General features: G+C 48.0%; 1 protein-coding gene across 2 annotated transcripts in view; it reads left to right on the forward strand.

The window, feature by feature from the left end:
* Positions 1 to 21,101, forward strand: part of Map3k4 (mitogen-activated protein kinase kinase kinase 4) — a 95,515-nt gene that overhangs the window by 61,589 nt on the left and 12,825 nt on the right. Inside the window, exons 6-17 of one of the 2 annotated variants that reach the window (XM_059272842.1) lie at positions 2,882 to 3,039; positions 6,747 to 6,863; positions 7,797 to 7,896; positions 7,988 to 8,071; positions 9,384 to 9,650; positions 10,743 to 10,892; positions 12,193 to 12,354; positions 12,845 to 12,978; positions 13,675 to 13,753; positions 14,446 to 14,512; positions 17,895 to 17,991; positions 18,706 to 18,861. In XM_059272842.1, the coding sequence (XP_059128825.1) occupies positions 2,882 to 3,039; positions 6,747 to 6,863; positions 7,797 to 7,896; positions 7,988 to 8,071; positions 9,384 to 9,650; positions 10,743 to 10,892; positions 12,193 to 12,354; positions 12,845 to 12,978; positions 13,675 to 13,753; positions 14,446 to 14,512; positions 17,895 to 17,991; positions 18,706 to 18,861 (1,571 nt within the window). The remainder of the gene's footprint in view (positions 1 to 2,881; positions 3,040 to 6,746; positions 6,864 to 7,796; positions 7,897 to 7,987; positions 8,072 to 9,383; positions 9,651 to 10,742; positions 10,893 to 12,192; positions 12,355 to 12,844; positions 12,979 to 13,674; positions 13,754 to 14,445; positions 14,513 to 17,894; positions 17,992 to 18,705; positions 18,862 to 21,101) is intronic. The other variant, XM_059272843.1, reaches the window with a different exon arrangement.

The following is a 21,101-nucleotide window of genomic DNA, read 5'->3' on the forward strand; positions in this document are numbered from 1 at the left end:
TGAAGTCAGAGGACAACTTGCCAGAGTTAGTTCTGTCGTGTGGCCAGTGTTGAGCCACCTTGCTGGCCCACCTTTCCCTTTTAACTTTCTCTAATTAAAAAATTAACATACAAAGTAATGGATTTCACCATGGCATTTTACCCATACTGTGTGTGTATTGTGTTCTGAGACTATATTTCTTATAACCCAGACTGGCCTCAGACTTGATATCTTGTGATAATCTTGAGCTTTTGATCCTCCTGCCTCCACCTCCTGAGTACTACGATTATTTGAGACCAGGTCCAGTTTTGTGTAGTTCTCGGGAACCAGCCCAGAGCTCTGAGCATGGTAGGGGCGTGATAGCATCTAATTGCTGATTCTTAGACTTTACTCTTTTCCCTTGCTGCTGCTTGTGTGGGGAGTTCTCACACTGACCCGAAGACAGCCATGTAGTTGGAGTATTCCTGTGTCCACCCGACTCCCACAGCCGCTCAGACCCAAGTAAACACACAGAGACTTATATTACTTACAAACTGTATGGCCGTGGCAGGCTTCTTGCGATCTAGTTCTTATATCTTAAATTAACCCATTTCTGTTAATCTATATGTCACCACGTATTCCATGGCTTTACCTGTGTTGCCTTTACATGTTGCTCCCTGGATGGCAGGCTGGCGTCTCCTGCCTCAGCCTTCCACTTCCCAGCATTCTCTTCTCTGCTTGTCCCGCCAATCCTATTCTTCCTGTCTGGCTACTGGCCAATCAGCGTTTTATTTATCAATCAGAGCAATATATTCACAGCATCCCTAGCACAGCCAAGGTCCGAATTCAGTAGGTGACAGTGTAAAGGACCTCATCCTTGGGAGGTGGTGACACAAATCTTAAAGGCAGAGTAAAGCCCCTGCTGTGTGCTCAGGGCTTGAGTTCTGCGTTTATGAGTAAGGATATGGAAGAGTGGTTGTTCTAAAGAACGGTGGAGACAGAAGGACACCAACTCTTTGCTGACCTTGAGCAGACTGAGAGGGTGGAGCCAGCTTGCAAGGAAGCCTCTAGAAGTGAAAGGGCAGTCTTCAGCCTGGCCTGGGTAAGACAGTGTGGGATCCATGAAGTCTGGGTTCTTGTGCACAGCTCCAGTCATAGTGACCCTGAGCCTGCTGGGTCCTGGGCCACAGGCTGGAGAGTATAGGATGCAAATCATTCAAAGACAGAACAGAAAACTGCCTGGAAATAAATAATAGTCTCATGGTCTGCTGCCTAGAGGGCAGCATTCCTGAATCTCGGGGGGAAAATAACAGTGAGCTCTTAAGATGTAGCCTGGTTTAAAAACAAAACAAAGAGCACTCCCCTCCCGCATGGAACTCAAGGATAAAGCATCCTGTAAACTTCAGAGTGAACAGTAAGTTGGTCCGGTGTGGTGTGCACCCTGATGACCTCAGTGAGAGGCTGAGGCGGGAGAAGCATGAGTTCAAATCTAGCCTGGGCTACATAGCAAAGCTGTCTCAGGGAAAGGAAGAAATGGAGGAAACAGGGAGGGAGAAGGGAAGAGAGAAGATCACCTTAGGGAGTGATGGTGTGGGGAGTGCTTGGCAGTTGGGCAGCGAGGCTGGCATCGATTTCTTCATGACAACACCACACTGAGTGTTGGAAGGTGGAGTTGTGTCTTCACAGTTCTCATGCAGAGAATGTATGGTCGGATCTCTTCTGCTTGGTCAGCTCATCCACTAGATCAGAAAACACACCAGTGTTGTGTTCTGTAGCAGCCTTCCTCCCAGAGCCTGTTCAGAGGAAGACCACTGTCTGAGCTGCTTCTCCTGCCCCTGAAATGAAATACTATTGGCAAAGCAACTTCAGAGAGACAAGGCTTTCTGTGGCTCCCAGGCCACAGGTCCAGTCCTCGTGGCTGGGATGCCGAGGTGGCAGGGGCTTGAAGCAGCTGCTTACATCCGATTCACAGCAAGGGAGCAGAGAGCAGTGAACATGCTGCTCAGCTCTCTCTGCCTTTACACAGTCAGGACCCCAGCCAGGGAGTGGCGCCCCCCATCGTGTCCTGGGCATCTTACCTCAGTTACACAAACAAGGTGATCCTCCACAGGCGTGCCAGAGGCCTGTCTCCTGGATGTTTCTAGAGATTCTGTCAAGTAGACTGTTAATACTAACCATCACACACCAACAGAGAGATCAGGGTGGGAATTTGGGAATAGTAGAGCTGTTGAGGCACGCGTAATGGGTGTAGTCTCAACCTCAGATCACCTGGACATTTTGACTGTGTATCACAATTTGTATGTTATAAGCCTTGGAAAGTTCATGTCACAGATTTGGGCATCAAGAAGGGTTGATGGGACACGTGCTAATAACTCTCTCCAGCTAAAAATAAGCAACAAAACAGAATGAAACACTAACCTCTCCAAGGAACCATGTCCATGTTCATGATAAAAGTTTTTAAGCGCTATTTTTTTTTTTTTTTTTTACGTTATCATACTTTCTTGTATTTTGTGGCTATTTAAGTTACTTTGCGGGCCGGGCGGTGGTGGCACATGCCTTTAATCCCAGCACTCGGGAGGCAGAGGCAGGCAGATCTCTGTTAGTTCGAGGCCAGCCTGGTCTACAGAGTGAGATCCAGGATAGGCACCAAAACTACACAGAGAAACCCTGTCTCGAAAAATCGAAAAATTAAAAAAAAAAAAAAAAGTTACTTTGCAGGAGTCTGAAAGGTGGTGAATGTGTTGTTGCTGAAGACTCATGTAGCTGAAGAAGAGTCCTTGTTTAGATGTCAGTTGGCTGTGGTGTGGTCTTGTTCCATGGCCCCATCTCTTTCTCATCCTTCCGGTTTATGCTATGTTGATATAGGTCACGTTATAAGTTGCTGGGTTCTCTGAAACATGTCCTTTTATATTTTTGTTTTAAGGTGTATTTTGATTACATGAGAAGCTGGATCCAAATGCTACAGCAGTTACCTCAGGCTTCCCATAGCTTAAAGAATCTGTTAGAAGAGGAATGGAATTTCACCAAAGAAATAACTCACTACATCCGAGGAGGAGAAGCACAGGCTGGAAAGCTTTTCTGGTAGGAACCTTGTGCTTGGGAATACCTTTCCTCCTCCTCCCTCCTCTGGTAGGCCCACCTGTCCGTGTGTGCACTTGTGTCCACTTCTCACCTGGGTGGGTTTGACCTCTTCAGGGCACTCACAGTGTTTGGAGACTGGTTTCATCAGCTTGGTGGGGAGGGTGCTGCTAGCATGTGGGCCGTAGAGGGCGGACTGCGTCGGCTTCACTGCAGGCATGGGGCAGCAACAGTGCTCCGCTCCAAGTGTGGGTCCCGAGTCGGCCTCCGGCTCTTGTTTTGTTGTTGTTAATAAAAGGGTGGAGACTTTGGGTCCTGGAAGGGGAGAATAGACCCGTGTGTTTGAGCTTGGGACACCCGGAACCCAAGTCTTTAGTTTTCATTGAGTGTGGTTTGGAAATGGAATCGAATTGTGTCTCTTTATAAACTCCTTCCATACAGTGGAGGGATAGGAGTGGGGCTCAGGCCACTTGTCTGCTTATTCCAGGAAATGAGCATCTCCTGTCAGGTCCTCTGTATCCTCTGGCAGGCTCCCTGAACTCTGACACTTGGATGCAGGATGAGGCCATGTGCTTTGTAGACCCACCACCTGTGTGCTGCTGTGCCGTGTCTCCACTTCCTCTTTTACTGCTTTTGCCTCTTTCTGTGAGGCCTGTGCGCTGGCTGAGATGCGCATTCCTTCCTGTGGGGCCTGTGCACTGGCTTAGGTGTGCATCCCTCCCTGTGGGGCATGTGCGCTGGCTCAGGTGTGCATCACTATCTGTTGTGCTCCAGGACTTCTGCGATCTCTGCTCTCTTGGTGTCAGAATTTTGTGTCTTTTTTAAATTTTTTTGGTGTCTCAGAAGTTTGTGCCACTTTCCCATGTGGATCTCATTCCTACACTATGTCTTCATCTTGAGTGAGCAGTGAGCTTGCTGGCTTCCCAGTCCTTGGGCTGTGGTGGTATTCCTTGTATTTTTTGTCTCCAGGCTTAGAGTCCCACTTAGTGTCGGTCTGTCCTGCTGTTCAGGGTCACTGTGCTCCTGTCACTGCTGTGTCTTAGTCTCTGCTTGCCCTTCACATTCCCAGAAGCCACCTCTGGACGTTGTTGGTAATTTCTTTGCTCTTTGGCTCTCTTAGGGGGCCCACCACCCAGCTCCCAAATAAATCACACATGGAGGCTTATTCTTCTTTATAAATGCTTAGCCAGGTGGTGGTGACACATGCCTTTAATCCCAGCACTCGGGAGACAGAGGCAGGTGAATCTCTGTGAGTTCGAGGCCAGCCTGGTCTACAGAGTGAGTTCTAGGACAGCCAGGACTACACAGAGAAACCCTGTTTAGAAAAACCAAAAAGAAAAAAATACATACATACATACATACATACATACATATGTATATATATATGTGCACCCAGCCTTAGCTTGGCTTGTTTCTAGCCAGCTTTTTTTTTTTTTTTAAATTAGCCCAGTTACCTTTTGCCTCTGGGCTTTTACCCTTTTCTATTTCTGTATACCTTTTTTTACTTCTTACTCCATGATTTGCTGTGTAGCTGGGTGGCTGGCCCCTAGCGTCCTCCTCCTTATCCTGCTCCTCCATCTTCCCAGATTTCTCCTCCTATTTATTCTCTCTGCCTGCCAGCCCCTCCCATCCTTTCTCCTGCCTTACTATTGGCTGTTCAGCTCTTTAGTAGACCAATCAGGTGTTTTAAACAGGCACAGTATCACAGCTTCACAGAATTAAACAAATGCAACATAAAAGAATGCAACACATCTTTGCATCATTAAAACAAATGTCCTGCAGCATAAACAAATGTAGCACATCTTAAAATAGTATTCCACAACACTGGACTTTGCCTTTGTGCCCCTTGTTCTGAGAACAGCTCCCAGGGCTCTGTGGCTGCCCTCCCTACACTGGTCTAGCTCGGTGCTCTTCTCGTCCCCTGATTGGAGCAATCATTTCCACTCCAGGTTCAGGCAGCATGGAACCACCCCAGCTCCTCCTCAGCCGGTCCAGGCACTCCTTGGTTTTGCTTTCGGATGCCCCTGAGGATGTGGCATGGACTGGGTTTCCTTTCCCCATTCCACTCCCTCTGTGTACTTCATCATTCCTCCTAGACACAGCTCTGTCTCCCTGCCTGCCCAGATGCCCACACTTACTCTGTGTACTTGATCATTCCTCCTGGACACAGCTCTGTCTCCCTGCCTGCCCAGATGCCCACACTTACTCTGTGTACTTGATCATTCCTCCTGGACACAGCTCTGTCTCCCTGCCTGCCCAGATGCCCACACTCTCCGTACCAGCTGCACACTGCTCCTGTTAAGTCTGTCAGTCAGACTGTCTCCTGGGACACTCAGCAGCTCCCCGTCAGGGAGAGCGCCTAAGCAGTGGGTGACGGGGCTGCATACAGTCGGCCTTGTCATCCAGCGTGTGTCCTCACCTCCTGGACTCTGCAGCCTCAGCAGCCCCTTCCGAGCTCACAGGCTGTGCAGGTGGAGCTGCTGCCCCACGTGGACCACTTGTCCCCGTTGTTTTCATGACTGACTCATTTCCCCACTTCTGCAGAACTTTACCTTCCTATCATATTTAGAAGTTCTTACCCACAAGTACTTAGGATTTCATTTTTTGTTTATTTTTTTTTCCATCCAGTAGAGGGCTTTTTGTCTCTGTATAACAGGAGCTCAGTAGCTTTTAAATAAATGCATCCTGATGCTTTGTATGATACTCTTAAAATCCTTTTCTGATCAAATCTCCCTCCCACTCTGGAGTTTTAAAGCCCACCTGCTTTGATGGCCATGTGATTAAACTAGTTAGCACGATAGCCAGGCCCTCCAGAGCACAGCCGGCCCCCATTTGCTTCTGGGGTCTTGCCAGGCTTTGCAGCATGAACGTCTCTGCTCCTTTCAGGTCAGATGCTGTCCTTTGCCATGTGTGCCTCATGCTTGACATACCTTCATATCTGATCCAGCTCGTTCGTTGTCTTCCTAGACTCCCGTCCCCCTCATTCTTTCCCCTGAAGATCCATCCGTGCCCCCTCGGATGACCCTGCTGACATTCAGCTTTGCCTGGATTAGGGCTTTCTGCCCAGGAGAGGCTTTACTGTCAGCTAGGTTTGGTCTCTTCCTCTGATACTCCATGTTCCCCATCATTTGATGGTTGCTAGGTTTGGTCTCCTTGTCTGGTACCCTGTGTTTCCCGTCATTGATGGTTGCCAGGTTTGGTCTCCTCCTCTGATCCCCTGTGTTCCCCATCTGGTTGCCAGGTTTGGTCTCCTTGTCTGGGACCCTGAGTTCCTGTCGTTTGATGGTTGCATACTTACCACTCTCTTTCCCTAGGTCATCTGCTTGTCCTTGATAGTGTGAAGGCTTACCACATAATTCACCTTGTTCTGTGTGTTTAAATTGTCTGTTCATTGACAAGGTTCAGGTGTGGAGTGTTTGTGTTCAACAGCTGTGAGAGCTAACCTCCAGGGAAGTTTAACACCAGCTGTGTTTCAGGAGTTTGCTCTCCAGCTTATCTACCATCTTGAACGTTGTGTAATCACATGGCTACTACGTACAGTTTACTGCTGTGGTTTATACTCAGGGCTATGCAATAGAACAGAGGTGGGCCGTGCCGTCATCTAGGTTTCCATGTTTCTCATCAGTCATGTGCTGCGTGAAAACTCCTGTTGATTTCTAACTGTTGCAGTGACAGATGACCTTCCTTCTGCTCTGCCGTTTGTCCCCCAGTGACATTGCAGGGATGCTGTTGAAGTCCACGGGGAGCTTTCTGGAGTCTGGCCTGCAGGAGAGCTGTGCAGAGCTGTGGACCAGCGCTGACGACAACGGTGCTGCCGATGAGCTGAGGTTGGCCTCACACTGGCCTCGGTGTGCTTCTTAACCGCAGGAGTCTTGCTTCCCCAGTGGGCTGCCAGAGATCTCTGTTCAGGCTGGACTGTGATGGACGGGGTGTGTGTGTGTGTGTGTGTGTGTGTGTGTGTGTGTGTGTGTGTGTGCGCGTGGTGAGATGTTGCTGTTGCGCGTAGAACCATTTTGTGGCCGTCTGTCTATCAGGTACATTGTTGGTCAGTCTGTACAGGTGCATGTTCAGAGCTAGACATTTTACTCACTGACAAAGTCTGGTAAAGAGCAGTTGGGTTTCAGAACATCCGGACAGAGATGTTCCCACCGAGGTTCTGAGCTGGTAAAACGCTGATACTGAGAAACAGGGTGAGCCTTTGTGTGGGCCTCTAGCTTTAAGTTGTGAATGTAAAGTCTGGCGTGAGACTTGAAGAATCGAGGCAGTGAACTAGGTAACTTCTCTTTGTTCCCCTCATCTGCCGGGGATGTGGAAGGGCGTGCCCCCAGGCCTGCTCCGTGGTGTCCTGCCCCTGTGATCAGCTGTGGTGTCAGCACTGTGCCACACAAGTCAGCATGAGCTGCCAGAGGGTCCTAGGGGGACTAGTCGTCCCCATACTGGGTGTGTATTTCTTTTCAGTTAGTATGAGCTCTGCAGCTCTAAGACCTTGTCACAGCAATGTCTAGAAAATTAAACATATTGCTACTTGAGGGGTATTTGATGTCCCCTGTGTACATGGAATACTCAAGTGCTTTGTGCAGAACTCTGAGGATCAAGCTCTCCTCTGGTATTTTGGCCACAATCTCAGTAACTGCTTGTTCCCATTGATGAAATCTGTGGGTGTTGTTTGTTGCTGTGCTTTGAAATTGGCTGCGTGTTTGTTACTAGCTGCACTTGTACTTGGGTGTCCCCAGTGTGAACTAACTGAACTCTCCCGGCAGGAGGTCTGTCATAGAGATCAGCCGAGCACTGAAGGAGCTCTTCCACGAAGCCCGGGAGAGGGCCTCCAAGGCGCTGGGCTTTGCTAAGATGCTGAGGAAGGTGAGTCCACCCACCAGTCTGGTTGCCGCTGCCGTTTGCTCCTGTGGATCTTAAAGCTGATCCTAAAGAGACTTCTCTTCTGTGATCCTAGGACCTGGAAATAGCAGCAGAGTTTGTGCTGTCTGCCTCGGTCCAAGAGCTCCTGGGCGTTCTGAAAGCAAAGCAGTATGTTAAGGTGAGTCCCCACAGTGTTCTCGGAGCCCATGGTCTCCCCTGCACCCTAAAGAGGCTACTTGTTCATAATGTCCAGAGCTAATATTCTGGGCTTCGGAGGCTGCACACTGACTGAACATGTTCCCAGAAGAACACACTTCTTCAATGCTTAACGTTTTTTATAAATGCAGACAAAGAATCAACCACAATGTATACTGTTGATTAACTTAGTTATGCATAGTTAAAGTAGTGACCGCAATAGTGAATGTCATATGATATTACTGACTCTCATAGTGATTTTAGTGTTTGCCCGCAGGTCTCTGTGTCCTTGGCAATGCATCCTAGTCATCATTGTAGTTATTTCTTGGGCCCATCTTTATATCTCTTTAAGTTTGAAACTTATCATTTTGGGACCTGCATATGACATATCATTGGCAACCCTGTGCCCAGTCCAGGTGTCTTAGTTAGGGTTTCTGTTATTATGATAAAACACAATGATCAAAACAACTTGGGGAGAAAAGGGTTGATTTGGCTTACACTTCCACATCACTGTTCATCACAAAGGAAGTCAGGGCAGAAACAGGGCAGGAACCTGGAGGCAGGAGCTGATGCAGAGGCCATGGAGGAGTATTGCTTACTGGCTTGTTCCCCATGGCTTTCTCAGCCTGCTTTCTTATAGAACCCAGGACCATGAGCCTAGGGATGGTACCGCCTACAATGGGCTGGGCTCTTCCCATCAATCACTAATTAAGAAAATGCCTACAGTCTTGCCTGCAGCCTGATCTTATGGAGGCATTTTCTTAATTGAGGTTCCCTCCTCTCTGGTGACTTTAGCTTGTGTCAGGTTGGCATATTGGGGATGTGTGATGGAGGGCTGATTCTTGCGCAGCTTGCACCCCTATCTTGGCATTGTATTCTGTGTTAAGGTGGCCCTCGCCTCCTGGACTCTAGCAGTAACAGGTTGTTCCAGGCACCCTCGTGAACAAGGTGTTGGATGTGGGACAGTGAAACGCGGTGCCCTATGTCTGGATAAACTTTAGTACTGTCCCCCAGCCCCCTCCCAGCCCCTCTCCCTTCTTTCTTCAACTTCACTTAGCAGTCTCTTGCAGCTCAGCTTGCTCTTGGGACTAATGCCTCTCTCCCACTCATCCTCCTTCTTGAACCTGCTTGTCTATCCATTCCCACCCCGAAACCCACAGGCTGGCCCTGAATTCACTATATAGCCCAGGTTGGCCTCAAAACCGTGTCTTCTGAGTGCTAGGAATGCAGACATGTACCTACGTCAGGCTGCTTTTAGTCTCATGTATCTTAAGACTGGGCTATTTCCTTTCCAGGTACAGATTCCCGGGTTAGAGAATTTGCACGTGTTTGTCCCCGACAGCCTTGCCGAGGAGAAAAGAATTATTTTGCAGTTACTCAATGCTGCCACAGGAAAGGACTGCTCAAAAGATCCAGATGAAGTCTTCATTGATGCCTTTCTGCTCCTGACCAAGCATGAGGACCGAGCCCGGGACTCAGAAGATGGCTGGGGCACCTGGGAATCACGAACTGTCAAAATCATGCCTCAGGTGGAGACTGTTGATACCCTGAGAAGCATGAAGGTGAGTGGACCTCCCTTGCCTGTTGTGAGGGTTGGCATGCTTTTATGAAACAGACTGTGGCAGCTTACAGATATCACCCCTAATGATCTGAAGTGTATGATCCCCCAAAATGGGCCTGTATGGTTCACTATGTGAATTGTTAGCATGGTTGCAGTAGAAGTATCCCAGTGAGTTTAAGTGTGTCACATTATATTGGAATGTTTGAAATAACCTGTCTGCTTGATTTCTTTTAGTGTTCAGTTAGCTTTAAAAGGCACCATTTCATTGATGAGTCATAATTGCAGACAGCCCAGTCCCAGAGTACCCCTGAAGGACAGAAACAGTGCTGACCTTGTTATATAGTCCTCACTTGTAGAGTGAAGGGCGCCTCATGGGTCCTGGGCAGGTTCTGAGACTCACTGATGACTGCTATGGGGAGCCTCCTCACCAGCTGCCGTCTCCCCCACCCCACCCTCCGGTTCTTTCTCTTGCACTCTCAGGCAAGCCTGCCCACTCACTTGTTTAAGTCAGAAGTGTGACAGCGAATGTCAACGTGTCCTCCCACTTCTCCGGCTAATCACCAGCTCGGCAGCCAGACGTGCGTTCAGCAAATGAGCCGTCTGGCGTTCGCGGGGCCACTGCCACAGCTCATGTGCTATCGCCTTTCCCGAACAATTGTCTTTCCTATTTGTGGTTTTCCTGCTTCAGGCCCCTCCCCCTCCCCCAGTTCTCCAGGTGGTTTGTGGTTGTTTGGAGAGTGATCATGGCAACATGCAGATCTGTCCTAAATACTGCAAGGACTCTCAGTCTCTGAAAGGTTAAAAATTATAATGCCCTATCTCTTGTCTCCTTGGGCTGCTCCAACACTCACAATCCCTGTGTGCCCACGCCCTTTCCCGGTGGAGAGTGGGCTTTTTCTCCCCTTGGGTGAAGAGCCAGGGCACCAGAGCTTGCTCCCCTGGCCTGCAGGAGCCGTGCCTGCAGGTGATCCTGGTCAGGTGGCTAGCTGTTACAAGGTGGTCTTGAGGGTGCTGCTGTTTGAGGGTGGGGCTGCAGCGGACTGGGGAAGCGGTCACTGGTCTGTTCTCAGGTCCTGTTTGGGTTTCCTTCCAGGTGGACAATCTCCTGCTGGTTGTCATGGAGTCTGCCCATCTCGTAATTCAGAGGAAAGCCTTCCAGCAGTCCATTGAGGGGCTGATGACCCTTCGCCACGAGCAGACATCCAGTCAGCCGGTCATCGCCAAAGCTTTGCAGCAGCTCAAGGTACTGACGGTGCCATCCTGGCCTCTGGGTGTAATAGGCGTTGGAGATGTCACGTGGTGTGAGGTGATGTCATCTGAGGGATGCGAGTGGCCGCCGGTCCTCCTAGTGTGCACTTGTGTGCACGCGTATGTGAAGCATCTCTTAGGTGTCTCCCCGAACTGTAGAATGGGGAAGGATGGGAACCAGCGGTTCCCTCCCTTACCTGGTGTAGGTCTTCGGCAGAGGGCTGGTTGTTTATCAAAGTTACGACTGGGGTCTAGGTGTCTTCCTTCTGTGAGTTTCTCTCACCTTTGGCAGTTTCCAGTGTTTGCTGCAGGTGTTCTTATTGGTCAAAAAGTCTTTATCATGTTCTTTAACACGTGGTTCAGCCAAGTTGGGGGCGGGCAGGAAAGCCTCACAGCTCTGAGGCTTCCTCTTCTGTCTTTGGCAGTGTGTTTGATGCTGCGTTCTGGGGTCCTGCTTTCTCCCTAAGTTAAGTCTTGGTAGTCACAGAACTGTGGCTTCTGGGAGGCTCCCAAGTCAGTCAGTGAATGCCTGCTTTTCTTCTACCAACCCAGTTTATTTTATTTATTGATAAACCTCTTACAAACTGTTGTCCCAGCCTAATACCAGGGCAAGGGACTGGTGTCTTTTCTTTAGTTCAAGCCAGGGTACTCTGGAAAGCATAAGCTGTGAAACGTTGATTTTACTTGAATTTGGAGAATTCTGGCTCTGGGGCATGAACTGTCACACTGAGAGGTCAGAGGTCAGCACCTCCTCATAGTATCTGGGAATTGCATTATGGTACCACCTACAGAAGAGCCAAGAGCTTAAATTAAGACTGGGTTTCTTAGCCTTTGCCTTCTTGACTGGGGCCAGTGATTTTTGTTGTTGTTGTTGTGTGGAGTGGTAGTGGGGTGTCTCCTGTTGTGTGGGGTGGTATGGGCTGTCTTGTGTGTTGTGGGATATCTGGCAGCATCCTTGGTCTCTACCCACCAGGTGGCAGTAGACCTTACCTCCTTCTCCAGTTTTGATGCTCTCTCGTGGTTAATGCACAGAAGTGCCAATGACACCATTGCCTGCTCAAAGACCAGAATGCAGTTAGGTACAACCACTTATGTGGGTTGTTCTCACTGGGTGTTCTGTCGGCTGTTAAAGATTGCCAAGAATACCTCAGACCTCAAATAATGGTGAAGGTAGGATTTCTCGGTCACATTTTTGATGAAGTACCTCAGTGGTCTCTGTGGTGAGCATGGTGTCTTCCTGTGGGCGGTGCTGGGTTTGCTTCTCCTTGGACTAATCGTGGTTTGGGACCCCTCAGAATGATGCACTTGAGCTCTGCAACCGAGTGAGTGATGCCATTGACCGAGTGGACCACATGTTCACGCTGGAGTTCGATGCTGAGGTTGAGGAGTCGGAGTCTGCCACACTGCAGCAGTACTACCGAGAAGCGATGATTCAGGGGTACAACTTTGGGTTCGAGGTAGGTACCGAACACGAGGGGGCGCTGCATAGTCCAGAAACTGTTTTGTGGACTACAAGAGGCGTTATGGACTGTCTGCGACAAGTGTGACACTTATTATAATCACTGCCTTGTCAGGACTCACACTGCTGTGAAGTGTCCAAAATGTCACTTTCCTTCTAAACTGTCAGATATCTCCAGGTTTTCTTTTCTACTCACAGCTATATACTCTAATATATCTATATCTACTAAAATATCTACTATATTTTAAAACTTTCTTTAAGACATATTTAATATCCTAAAAGTATATTCTTTAAATATGAATAAAGCATTTACCAAACTATTTTATGACTATATTCTGTAGTTCTATGGGTTATTCAAAGTATATGCACTAATTAGATTTTGCTATTCATTTTTAGAAGACGACATTTTAGGCAGATACAGCATTATTGTGTGTAGGTATTGCTAGAATGGCTTTATTAATCTTGATATACATGAAATCTTTTAACAGTATCATAAAGAAGTTGTTCGTTTGATGTCTGGAGAGTTCAGACAGAAGATAGGAGATAAATATATAAGCTTTGCCCGGAAATGGATGAATTACGTCCTGACCAAATGTGAGAGCGGCAGAGGCACGAGGCCCAGGTAACAGTGAGAAGCACACTCGTTCTCATGGGAGGCACGTGGGGCTGGTAATACTTCTTCTGTGTGCCATGTGAAATTCATAAGCAGATGATACAACAAGAGCATTCTTTCTAACTCAGCTGCAGTCAGTACTTTTTATATGGCAGTGTGTGTAGATGAAGCTTATGACTCATCATAGAGGAAAGAAAATCTGTAATGAGTCCTAAACAGCGTGCCTCCTGGAAGGGATCTGCAGGGAAGTGTGGAAGCTGTCCCTGTCTGTAACGCTCTACAGCTGTTCCACTAGCATGAAGTGGTCACGAAAGCGTGTGAGTGAAATCTAGCCAAGCATCCTGTAATCCATCTGAGCAGACAGGGACCCTTGGAAGCCACTTCCAGGTCAGAACAGTGCCACACAGTCTGCATGGGAAATTCAGAGTTAGAATCTGGTGTTACCAGCTCACCAGTGATTCGGTGTGCCTGCTGGCCCAAGTGCCTTCATGTTCCTTTTGGCGTGAGAATGGACTTTAAAAAGCCATCCTGTCTGTCAATGTAAGCTTGCTCTGTCCAGGTGGTAATCTCCATTCCCCTCCCCCGGAATACCAAGCATTTTGTCCTATAGTAAATTTCCAATTACTTTTATACTAATTTTAGTGTTATGTAGTCTGCAGCATTTCCCCAGCCATTATGTGATTATTGAATATTTTCACGTGACAGGTGGGCCACTCAAGGATTTGATTTCCTACAAGCCATTGAACCTGCCTTTATTTCAGCTTTACCAGAAGATGACTTCCTGGTAGGACATACTTTAAATACTTTTTCTGTAAAGAAGAAAGAACCAAGTCGGTCCCTTTCTTCTGGGTGGTGTGTTTTCTGTGGAGTCCTGGTTCCTCATGATACTTCCTGTCACTGCCATGAGGATGCTGAGCCGTTAAAGCCCCCTTTAAAATGTGTCAGGGTTTCCAGTGTTCATCAGTTATTACAGGCGTGCGCAGGTGCCTGTCTGGTGGATTCTCTACCCTCACACTTCTGAAGTAGATGCTAGTGTTTAGATGTTATAAACTGCTGGCTCCAGGGCCGCCTTTCAGACGTCACTGAAGAACAGGATTGGCTGTCCCCTCTGTGCCCGTCAGCAGAGTGCACTGTCAATGCCATACGTAGGCTGCTGATGTTGTGATCAGTTGCACCAGATGGTGATGTTGCACAGGCGTGAATCCCTCCCATTCCCCTCTGGTCGTGGAGACCCTTGATCTTTGCTTATGGATGTCGTTGTTTCGTGGGGAATAGTCTGCACAGTTGCTTTTATTTATGAGAATGGAAAGTATAAAATAGTATTTAAATGGTGTTTAACTTGCAGCCACTTGATACTTGTATCTTTTGTCTTTTAAACGAACTGAAAGTACTTAAGGTCAAGTAGACTGAGTCTCAGTGCTGCTTATAGGATTAAGACTTTCTTTTTTCTTCTTCCAATTTTTCTTTGGTTTCTAGAGTTTGCAAGCCTTGATGAATGAGTGCATTGGCCACGTCATAGGAAAGCCACACAGCCCCGTCACAGGTTCGTACCTTGTGAGAACAGCAAATTGTCTTAGGATTGATGTAATTTATAGTAATAAAAGATGTATTTTAAAAATTCTCAGAAGGTGACAGAAAAAGAGGTTTATACAGGAACTCCACAGTCATCATTCTAAACCCTACAGGAAGATTAAAATGCAGCCATACATTTGGACTGGTTTTTGTTGTCTGATGTTAATGCTGCAGCCCTGCTCTCCTTGTTAAAATCTTTGTGTATAGGACAAATGGGGAGGGGTCCCTCTGGTCCTCTCTTATCCTATGAAGGAGGGGTGTTGTTTTTTCCATGCTTTCCCACTCACTTGGGGTAAATTTTGATTTGGCTTTAACTTTTTTTTTTTTTTTTTTTTTTTTAAGTTTTTCAAGACAGGGGTCTCTGTGTAACAGCCCTAGTTGTCCTGAAACTCAGTTTGTAGACCAGGCTGGCCTCGAATTTAGAGAGATCTACCTGCCTCTGCCTCCGGAGCGCCTGGAGTAAAGGTGTGAGCCACCACCACCCCACTGGTTTCAAAATGAAATTCTTAGCTGGGCGGTGCTTGCATACACCTTTAACCCCAGCACTTGAGAGACAGAGGCAGAGTTCAAGGCCAGCCTGGTCTGCAGAGTCAGTTCCAGGGCAGGCTTGGCTACACAGAGAAAAACCCTGTCTTGGGGGGAGAAAGAAAAAAAAAGAGGAGGAGGAGGACGAAGAAATTTGTTAAGAAAGACTACCATTTTTGATGATGTAGTGTGTGAGTAAAACAAAGTCATAATCATTTCCATAAGCACTCAAAATAGAAACTTCTTTATATAACTTAAATTATATAAAATTGTTCAGAAATGGTAAATTTACAAAATATCAGCTATGCTGATTAAAAGATACTTGCCAGCCACAGAAAAACTTAGTATATGAACAGGCCTTAATCACTGCTTTTGTTTTAGAATATAAAATTCATTCGATTTATCAAACAACCTTTCTTCCCAAGGCTCTCAGGAAAGTGACAGTTACTATTGTAAAACGACTCATGTTCATTTATAGAGAAGAACACATATTTGCAGAGAACTGTGTTCTCCTCGTACTCTTGACTGGGTCTAGTAACATCAGTGGAATTTGATTTCTGATTTCTCGAAACATTTTTTTACATCAGTAACCTGGTCAAATCACTTTTTAAAAATATTTTATTACCTAAGGCCTACATTTCTTTTTAAATTATTATTACATATTCATTTATTTATTATTATTTATTGTGTATGTGTACATGCCTGAGCACACACATATGCATGTAAGTCAGAGTGCATTTGCAGAGGTCAGAGGGCAACTTGGAGGAGCTGGTCTCTTCTTCTCTTGTGCCTGTCTTGGGAATCTAACTCAGGCGGCAAGCACCCTTACCCACTGAACCATCTTGGTGGCTCAGGCAGAAATTTCTTTATAGAAAAACTATAACGTAGAAAGATATAGAAGGTGGACATTTCTGGAAATTTTCAGTGTAAAAAGTTACAGACTATAAAGGCTGTCACACCCCCATCATATGCAGTGATAACCGCCAGGGACATCTGGAACAGGGCCTCTGACATGCCTGCTCCTCCAGACTGCTGTAGACAGTTAAGTTCCTTCTGAGATGTTGTCCTTTGTCTCCTCAACCACCAGGGGGCGTGCTGGGGGGCACTGAACTCAGGAGCAGATTACTTGGCAGGGAGGGGCCTGGAGCTGCTCATTTAAACCATTGAGGCTCTTCTTGTGTTGCCGGAAATGGGCTGCCAGCTGGACTCGGACAGTCGTGAATAATGTTTTATGAACTCTGGGGTCCCCCACAATGGGGCTTTTTTTCCTTTTGGTTTTGTGTTGTTTTCTTTCATCAGAAATTAATGTAGGTGACAACAAATGAGCTGTATTCCTTGGTTATGATTCTTTATTTCTTTTTCCACCTTAAGCATGCGACCAGTGGTAGCAGCCTGGCCCGTGACCTTCTGTATGTGCTTGAAACCCTCGAGTACAGAGCGGGTTGTTGGTCCCCTGCTGTTTACTGTGTGTGGCTGGGTCCCTTTGGATGTGATAGAACTCCATGTCAGTGGTGCCGCTCCAGCTCTAGCCCTCACTGTGGCCTCCCTGGCTGGACTGACCGTGAAGCCACTTTGCACCTTTGTGGGAAATTGCTGTAGTCATTTTTAACTGAGCAGTTCCCCACCTCTGCTGGTTTATGACATCAGCTCCATCAATTGTTTTTGCTTTTTTCCTGTGTTGTTACTATGTTTCTTCCATTTGGCATTGTGAGACTTGAGCTGATGGAACAGACGTGGACCGCCCGGCTCCTCTGGCGGGAGCTCAATCTCTGTTTGCAGGGGGGCTGCAGAGCTCACCTTGGTGGGTCTCACTGAGTGTGTCATGTTACTAAGAAGAAACAAATCGAACCCTGATGTGAGGGTTTCCATTTAGCGTGAACTGTATGTGAACTAAAGCTGCTAACACGGGAAGAGAAATTTTGTGCCATAGCCCGAGGAACATGGGAACTTGAGGAATGTAGGGACTCTTGAAAGCAGCTGTTGGAGACACGTTAGAATAGACAGATTCTATTGGTGACTTGTCAATCACTGCCTCTGCCTGGTTCCTGGGGAGGCAAAACCGTGTCCATTTATTTTTACTTTTTTTTTTTTTTTTTTTACCAGTAGTAGGAAAATGACTGGTTTTACATTTCCCTTTTGAGTTTCATCTGACTTCAGGACTGGGACGTAGAATACATTCCTAGCCTGTACCAGGCCTGGCTTCAGTCCCCAACACCATGAAGTTTGTCAGTAACAATGACATCTAATTTTAAATGTCATGCAGTTTTTTGATTTTAGTTTTATCTTAAATTGCATCTGCGTTAGTCTCGTATTAGCCCATTTAGAAGGAGAAGAGAAGTCTCCTCTAGGGGAGAAGCCGGGGAAATTGTGCCTATCCCTGGCCTGGGTTGGCGTTAAGTAATGGAGCGTCAATGCATGTGTTGAGTCGCAGAGATCTCCACCCAGAACCTTCACAGATGTCTGCATGCAGAATCTTCACATGTGGGTGGCAGAAAGAGTTCCTTGTTATTGGCGAGCTGCCAAACATGCCTCAGTGGTTCACTGCGTCCAGATGGAGGCAGTCATTTGTTCAGCAGATGTTATGTAATGTTCACACTGGGGTTTACAGAAGCATGGTTTTGCTGGAGAAACATTTGAGTGTGTAGTATAACTTTGCTAACTTTTATGAAGGGGACATATTTGGTAATAGTTGCTTATTTTTTCACCCTGTGAATGAATTTGTCCTGGTCTCTGGCCAAGTTGATTGCCATTCCATTTACACTAAGTGGCCTGGCTTGGTGGTGTTCCGATGTCCACTTTAACAAGGTCCCTCTCTTCCCGCTCGGCAGCTATCCATCGGAACAGCCCTCGTCCTGTGAAGGTGCCCCGATGCCACAGTGACCCTCCCAACCCACACCTCATCATCCCAACCCCAGAGGGATTCAGGTATGTGGTGCTCCTGCATCACGGACTTGTCTGCTCTGCATGCTCCTGCTCTGGATCAGCTGGGTGCTTGCTCTGGGATGCGGGGTTTTTCCTTCTAATCTGCCAGACGCTTCCTAGAGCACTTCTCATGTTGTCTTGAGGACCCACCGCAGTGCCTTAGTTGCCAAAGAAAGACAGCCTGAGCCTTTCGAGATGGCTTAGCTCTCGGCTTCCTTATAACCCCAGCTTCCTTATAACCCCAGTGCTTTCTGGCTTTGGAGTAGTTCCTTTTCTGTCTTGAAAAAAGTGGCCTTAGGAAAACAGATTTAAGCATGCAGAGCATAGTGAACATGTGAGGGCAGTTCTCGGTGTCTCCTTAGTGGAGAAGGCTGGAGTGAACACTCCACCGTTGACATTCGTGAGTGAAGTAGTTGTGAATGAAGTTGGCAGTGCAGAAGCACACCCACGTTCACGGTGATGCCCGTCTGTGCACCCGTGGTAGTGAATGTCCTTCTCACTTCCACCCCTTGGCCAGCTAATTTCATGGGGTGAGGTTCTCTAGGTATGACCCTTGACACTCGTTTCTTTTTTTCTTTGCCCACACACAGACCAGAACTCTCAAGTAGCGATGTGCACTTTGTTTTTAAGACTTTTTTCACTCCTGCCCACCCCTGTGTTATGTGCCATTCCACCCCTTTCCTACCTGTGTTCCTGAAGCCTCTCTTCTCGTCTTAGCACTCGGAGCGTGCCTTCCGACGCTCGGAACCATGGCAACTCTGTTGCTGCTGCTGTTGCTGCTGCCGCCGCCGCCACCACTGCCCCTGGCCGCCCTGGCCCAGGTGGTGGTGACTCTGTGCCGGCCAAACCCGTCAACACTGCCCCTGAAACCAGGTAGTCCCACTGCACCAGCCATGTGTCTCCCGCCCCGTTGCCCTCGTGCCCTTTGCAGGTTCTTAGTGTTGAGTCACGGAGTGACAGCTGTGGGGTGGTGCTCCTCGGGGTCCCCTCTGGGTTGTCACAGTCCCCAGACCCCGGAAGCAGGCAGCAGAAGTAAACCATTTCCTGAGGGTGACGCGTCTCCTCTGGAGCCAGCACTAGACAGAATGGCCCCTCGCTCTGCCGGGCTTCGCCCTAGTGCACCCCAGAGGACTCGAAGCTGGGCCGAGCGGTCTTTTCCTGGGTAGGAGCAAAGCGGTTCTGCCTTCATTCCACCCAGTGTCTGAGCAGAAAGGACACTGCCAGCGTTCTTCCCGTAAGGAGGCGGGTGTCCCGGAGTAGTGGTACTGGGGAGATTTAACCAAAACTGGAGTCGTGCTGGATAGTGCCATGCGTAGTGCCTGAAGCAGTGTGGAAGCAGGGAGACAAGACTTTGCGGCTCAAAAGACTAAACGATGTTAGACTGACCTTAACACCAGTCTAAAAGTCCTACAAATATTCCTAGTGTTGCTACTCATTAAAATAATTAATATTCCTAATTTTTAGTCATAAATGTCTATAGCCTTAAAAGTTAAATGTTTTACAACTTAATCCATTAACAATAAAATAAGTATTAAAGGCAACTCCCATTTACTGCTGGTTTTTACTTTTGGAGGATTTCATGGCATTGCTTCCATCTCACCATAGGAGCTCCCTAGACTTTGGTTACAGTGATGTGTGCAGAATCAAGGGAAGCAGGGACCGTTAACTGCCTCGGTGCCCAGCTCCCCCGCTGCTGCGTCTGCATCCCACATGCTCCTCCGGAGCCACCTCCAGAAGGCTGCCGAGCTGCCCTTGGACACCTGGTGTGCCACAGCCAGCTTTTCCCTGCACCCACCTTATGCTGCCCGTCAGCAGCAGGTTTTGAGCATTTTTCTGTAGCATTGTGTAGGTCAGGGTCTTAATTCAGATCCACTTGACCACTGGTGGCTTTAGTAGCAGCATAGTTTTGAAGTTTTTTTATTCTTCTTATTTTTTAATGCGAAGTAACAAAGTTTGCTTTGAGATAATATGTCTGTGACATAGATAGAACAGGCAAAGTCCCACAGAGACATGTGGGAACCCAAGCCTGCACTGGTCCCTTTTGTGGCCATCCTAGGAGTGTCCCAAGGGGCCTGCTGGGTCGGCACACTCCTGCTCAGTGTATACTTGAGAACCCAAGTCGTAGGACAGCATGGGCCTGAAAATGGGAGCCCAGAAACACTTATATCAGCCCATAGTGTTCAGTGACATTTTAATTTTATTTTGTTGACCTTGGAAGTAGCTATTCTAGGCTTAAATTCTCTCATTATTTATTTGAAAACAAAACGTTTTTCAGTGCTAGCCTTGCCCGAGCCAGCTTCCAGTGATGCTTAAGAACTGCCTGTTCATTTTTGCCCGTGCTCCAAGCTGGTTGTCTCCCCACAGACTCGGCAAACTTTATCATCTCCCCTCCCCCCTCCCCCCACCTCCCACTCACAAACACACCACCTCTTCCAGGACACTTCTTGCCATTTACCTTCGCAAAGATCTCTGAAAGTCAGGGAATTGACTCATTTTACCTTCAGGGAAGCAAGGAGGTAGAGATACCAGGTGACCCCCGTGGCCTCCCAGATACGGCCCTGCTTAGGAGTGGACTGTGTGGCCTCCTTTTGTCAGTGGCCTGGCCCTCAAGTGCCACCAGAGCTGATCCAGGAGCCACAGGCAGCAGCAGTGCTGCCCGCATCAGATGTACACAGGCTGGCCACGCCGAGGCCATGGCTAGTGGCCGTGCTGCTGCCCACATCAGATGTACACAGGCCGGCCACGCCGAGGCCGTGGCTAGTGGCCATGCTGCTGCCCACATCAGATGTACACAGGCCAGCCCATGCCGAGGCCGTGGTTAGTGACCGTGCTGCCCGGGCCTGCTCAGAGGCTCCGCACTTCTGGACACTTGCGCACGCACAGCAGCAACTTCTTGAGCAGTGGATCCCATTTTCATGTGGTCTTGGGTTCTGTGGACTCCGGCTTAACACTTCCTGATTTAATCAGAGCCTTACCCCGTGAGCTCATTCTTCCTGTGAACATCTCACCTGGTTGTCGGAAAGCAGCTGACTAACCTCTCTAACACGTTGGTCTCTTGCTCTCCAGCTGCTTGCCACTGCTTGAGAAATCATTGGCGCTCCTTTCTTACTGCT

Source organism: Peromyscus eremicus, chromosome 8b (genome assembly GCF_949786415.1).
Source record: "Peromyscus eremicus chromosome 8b, PerEre_H2_v1, whole genome shotgun sequence".
Taxonomy (NCBI): Eukaryota; Metazoa; Chordata; class Mammalia; order Rodentia; family Cricetidae; genus Peromyscus; species Peromyscus eremicus.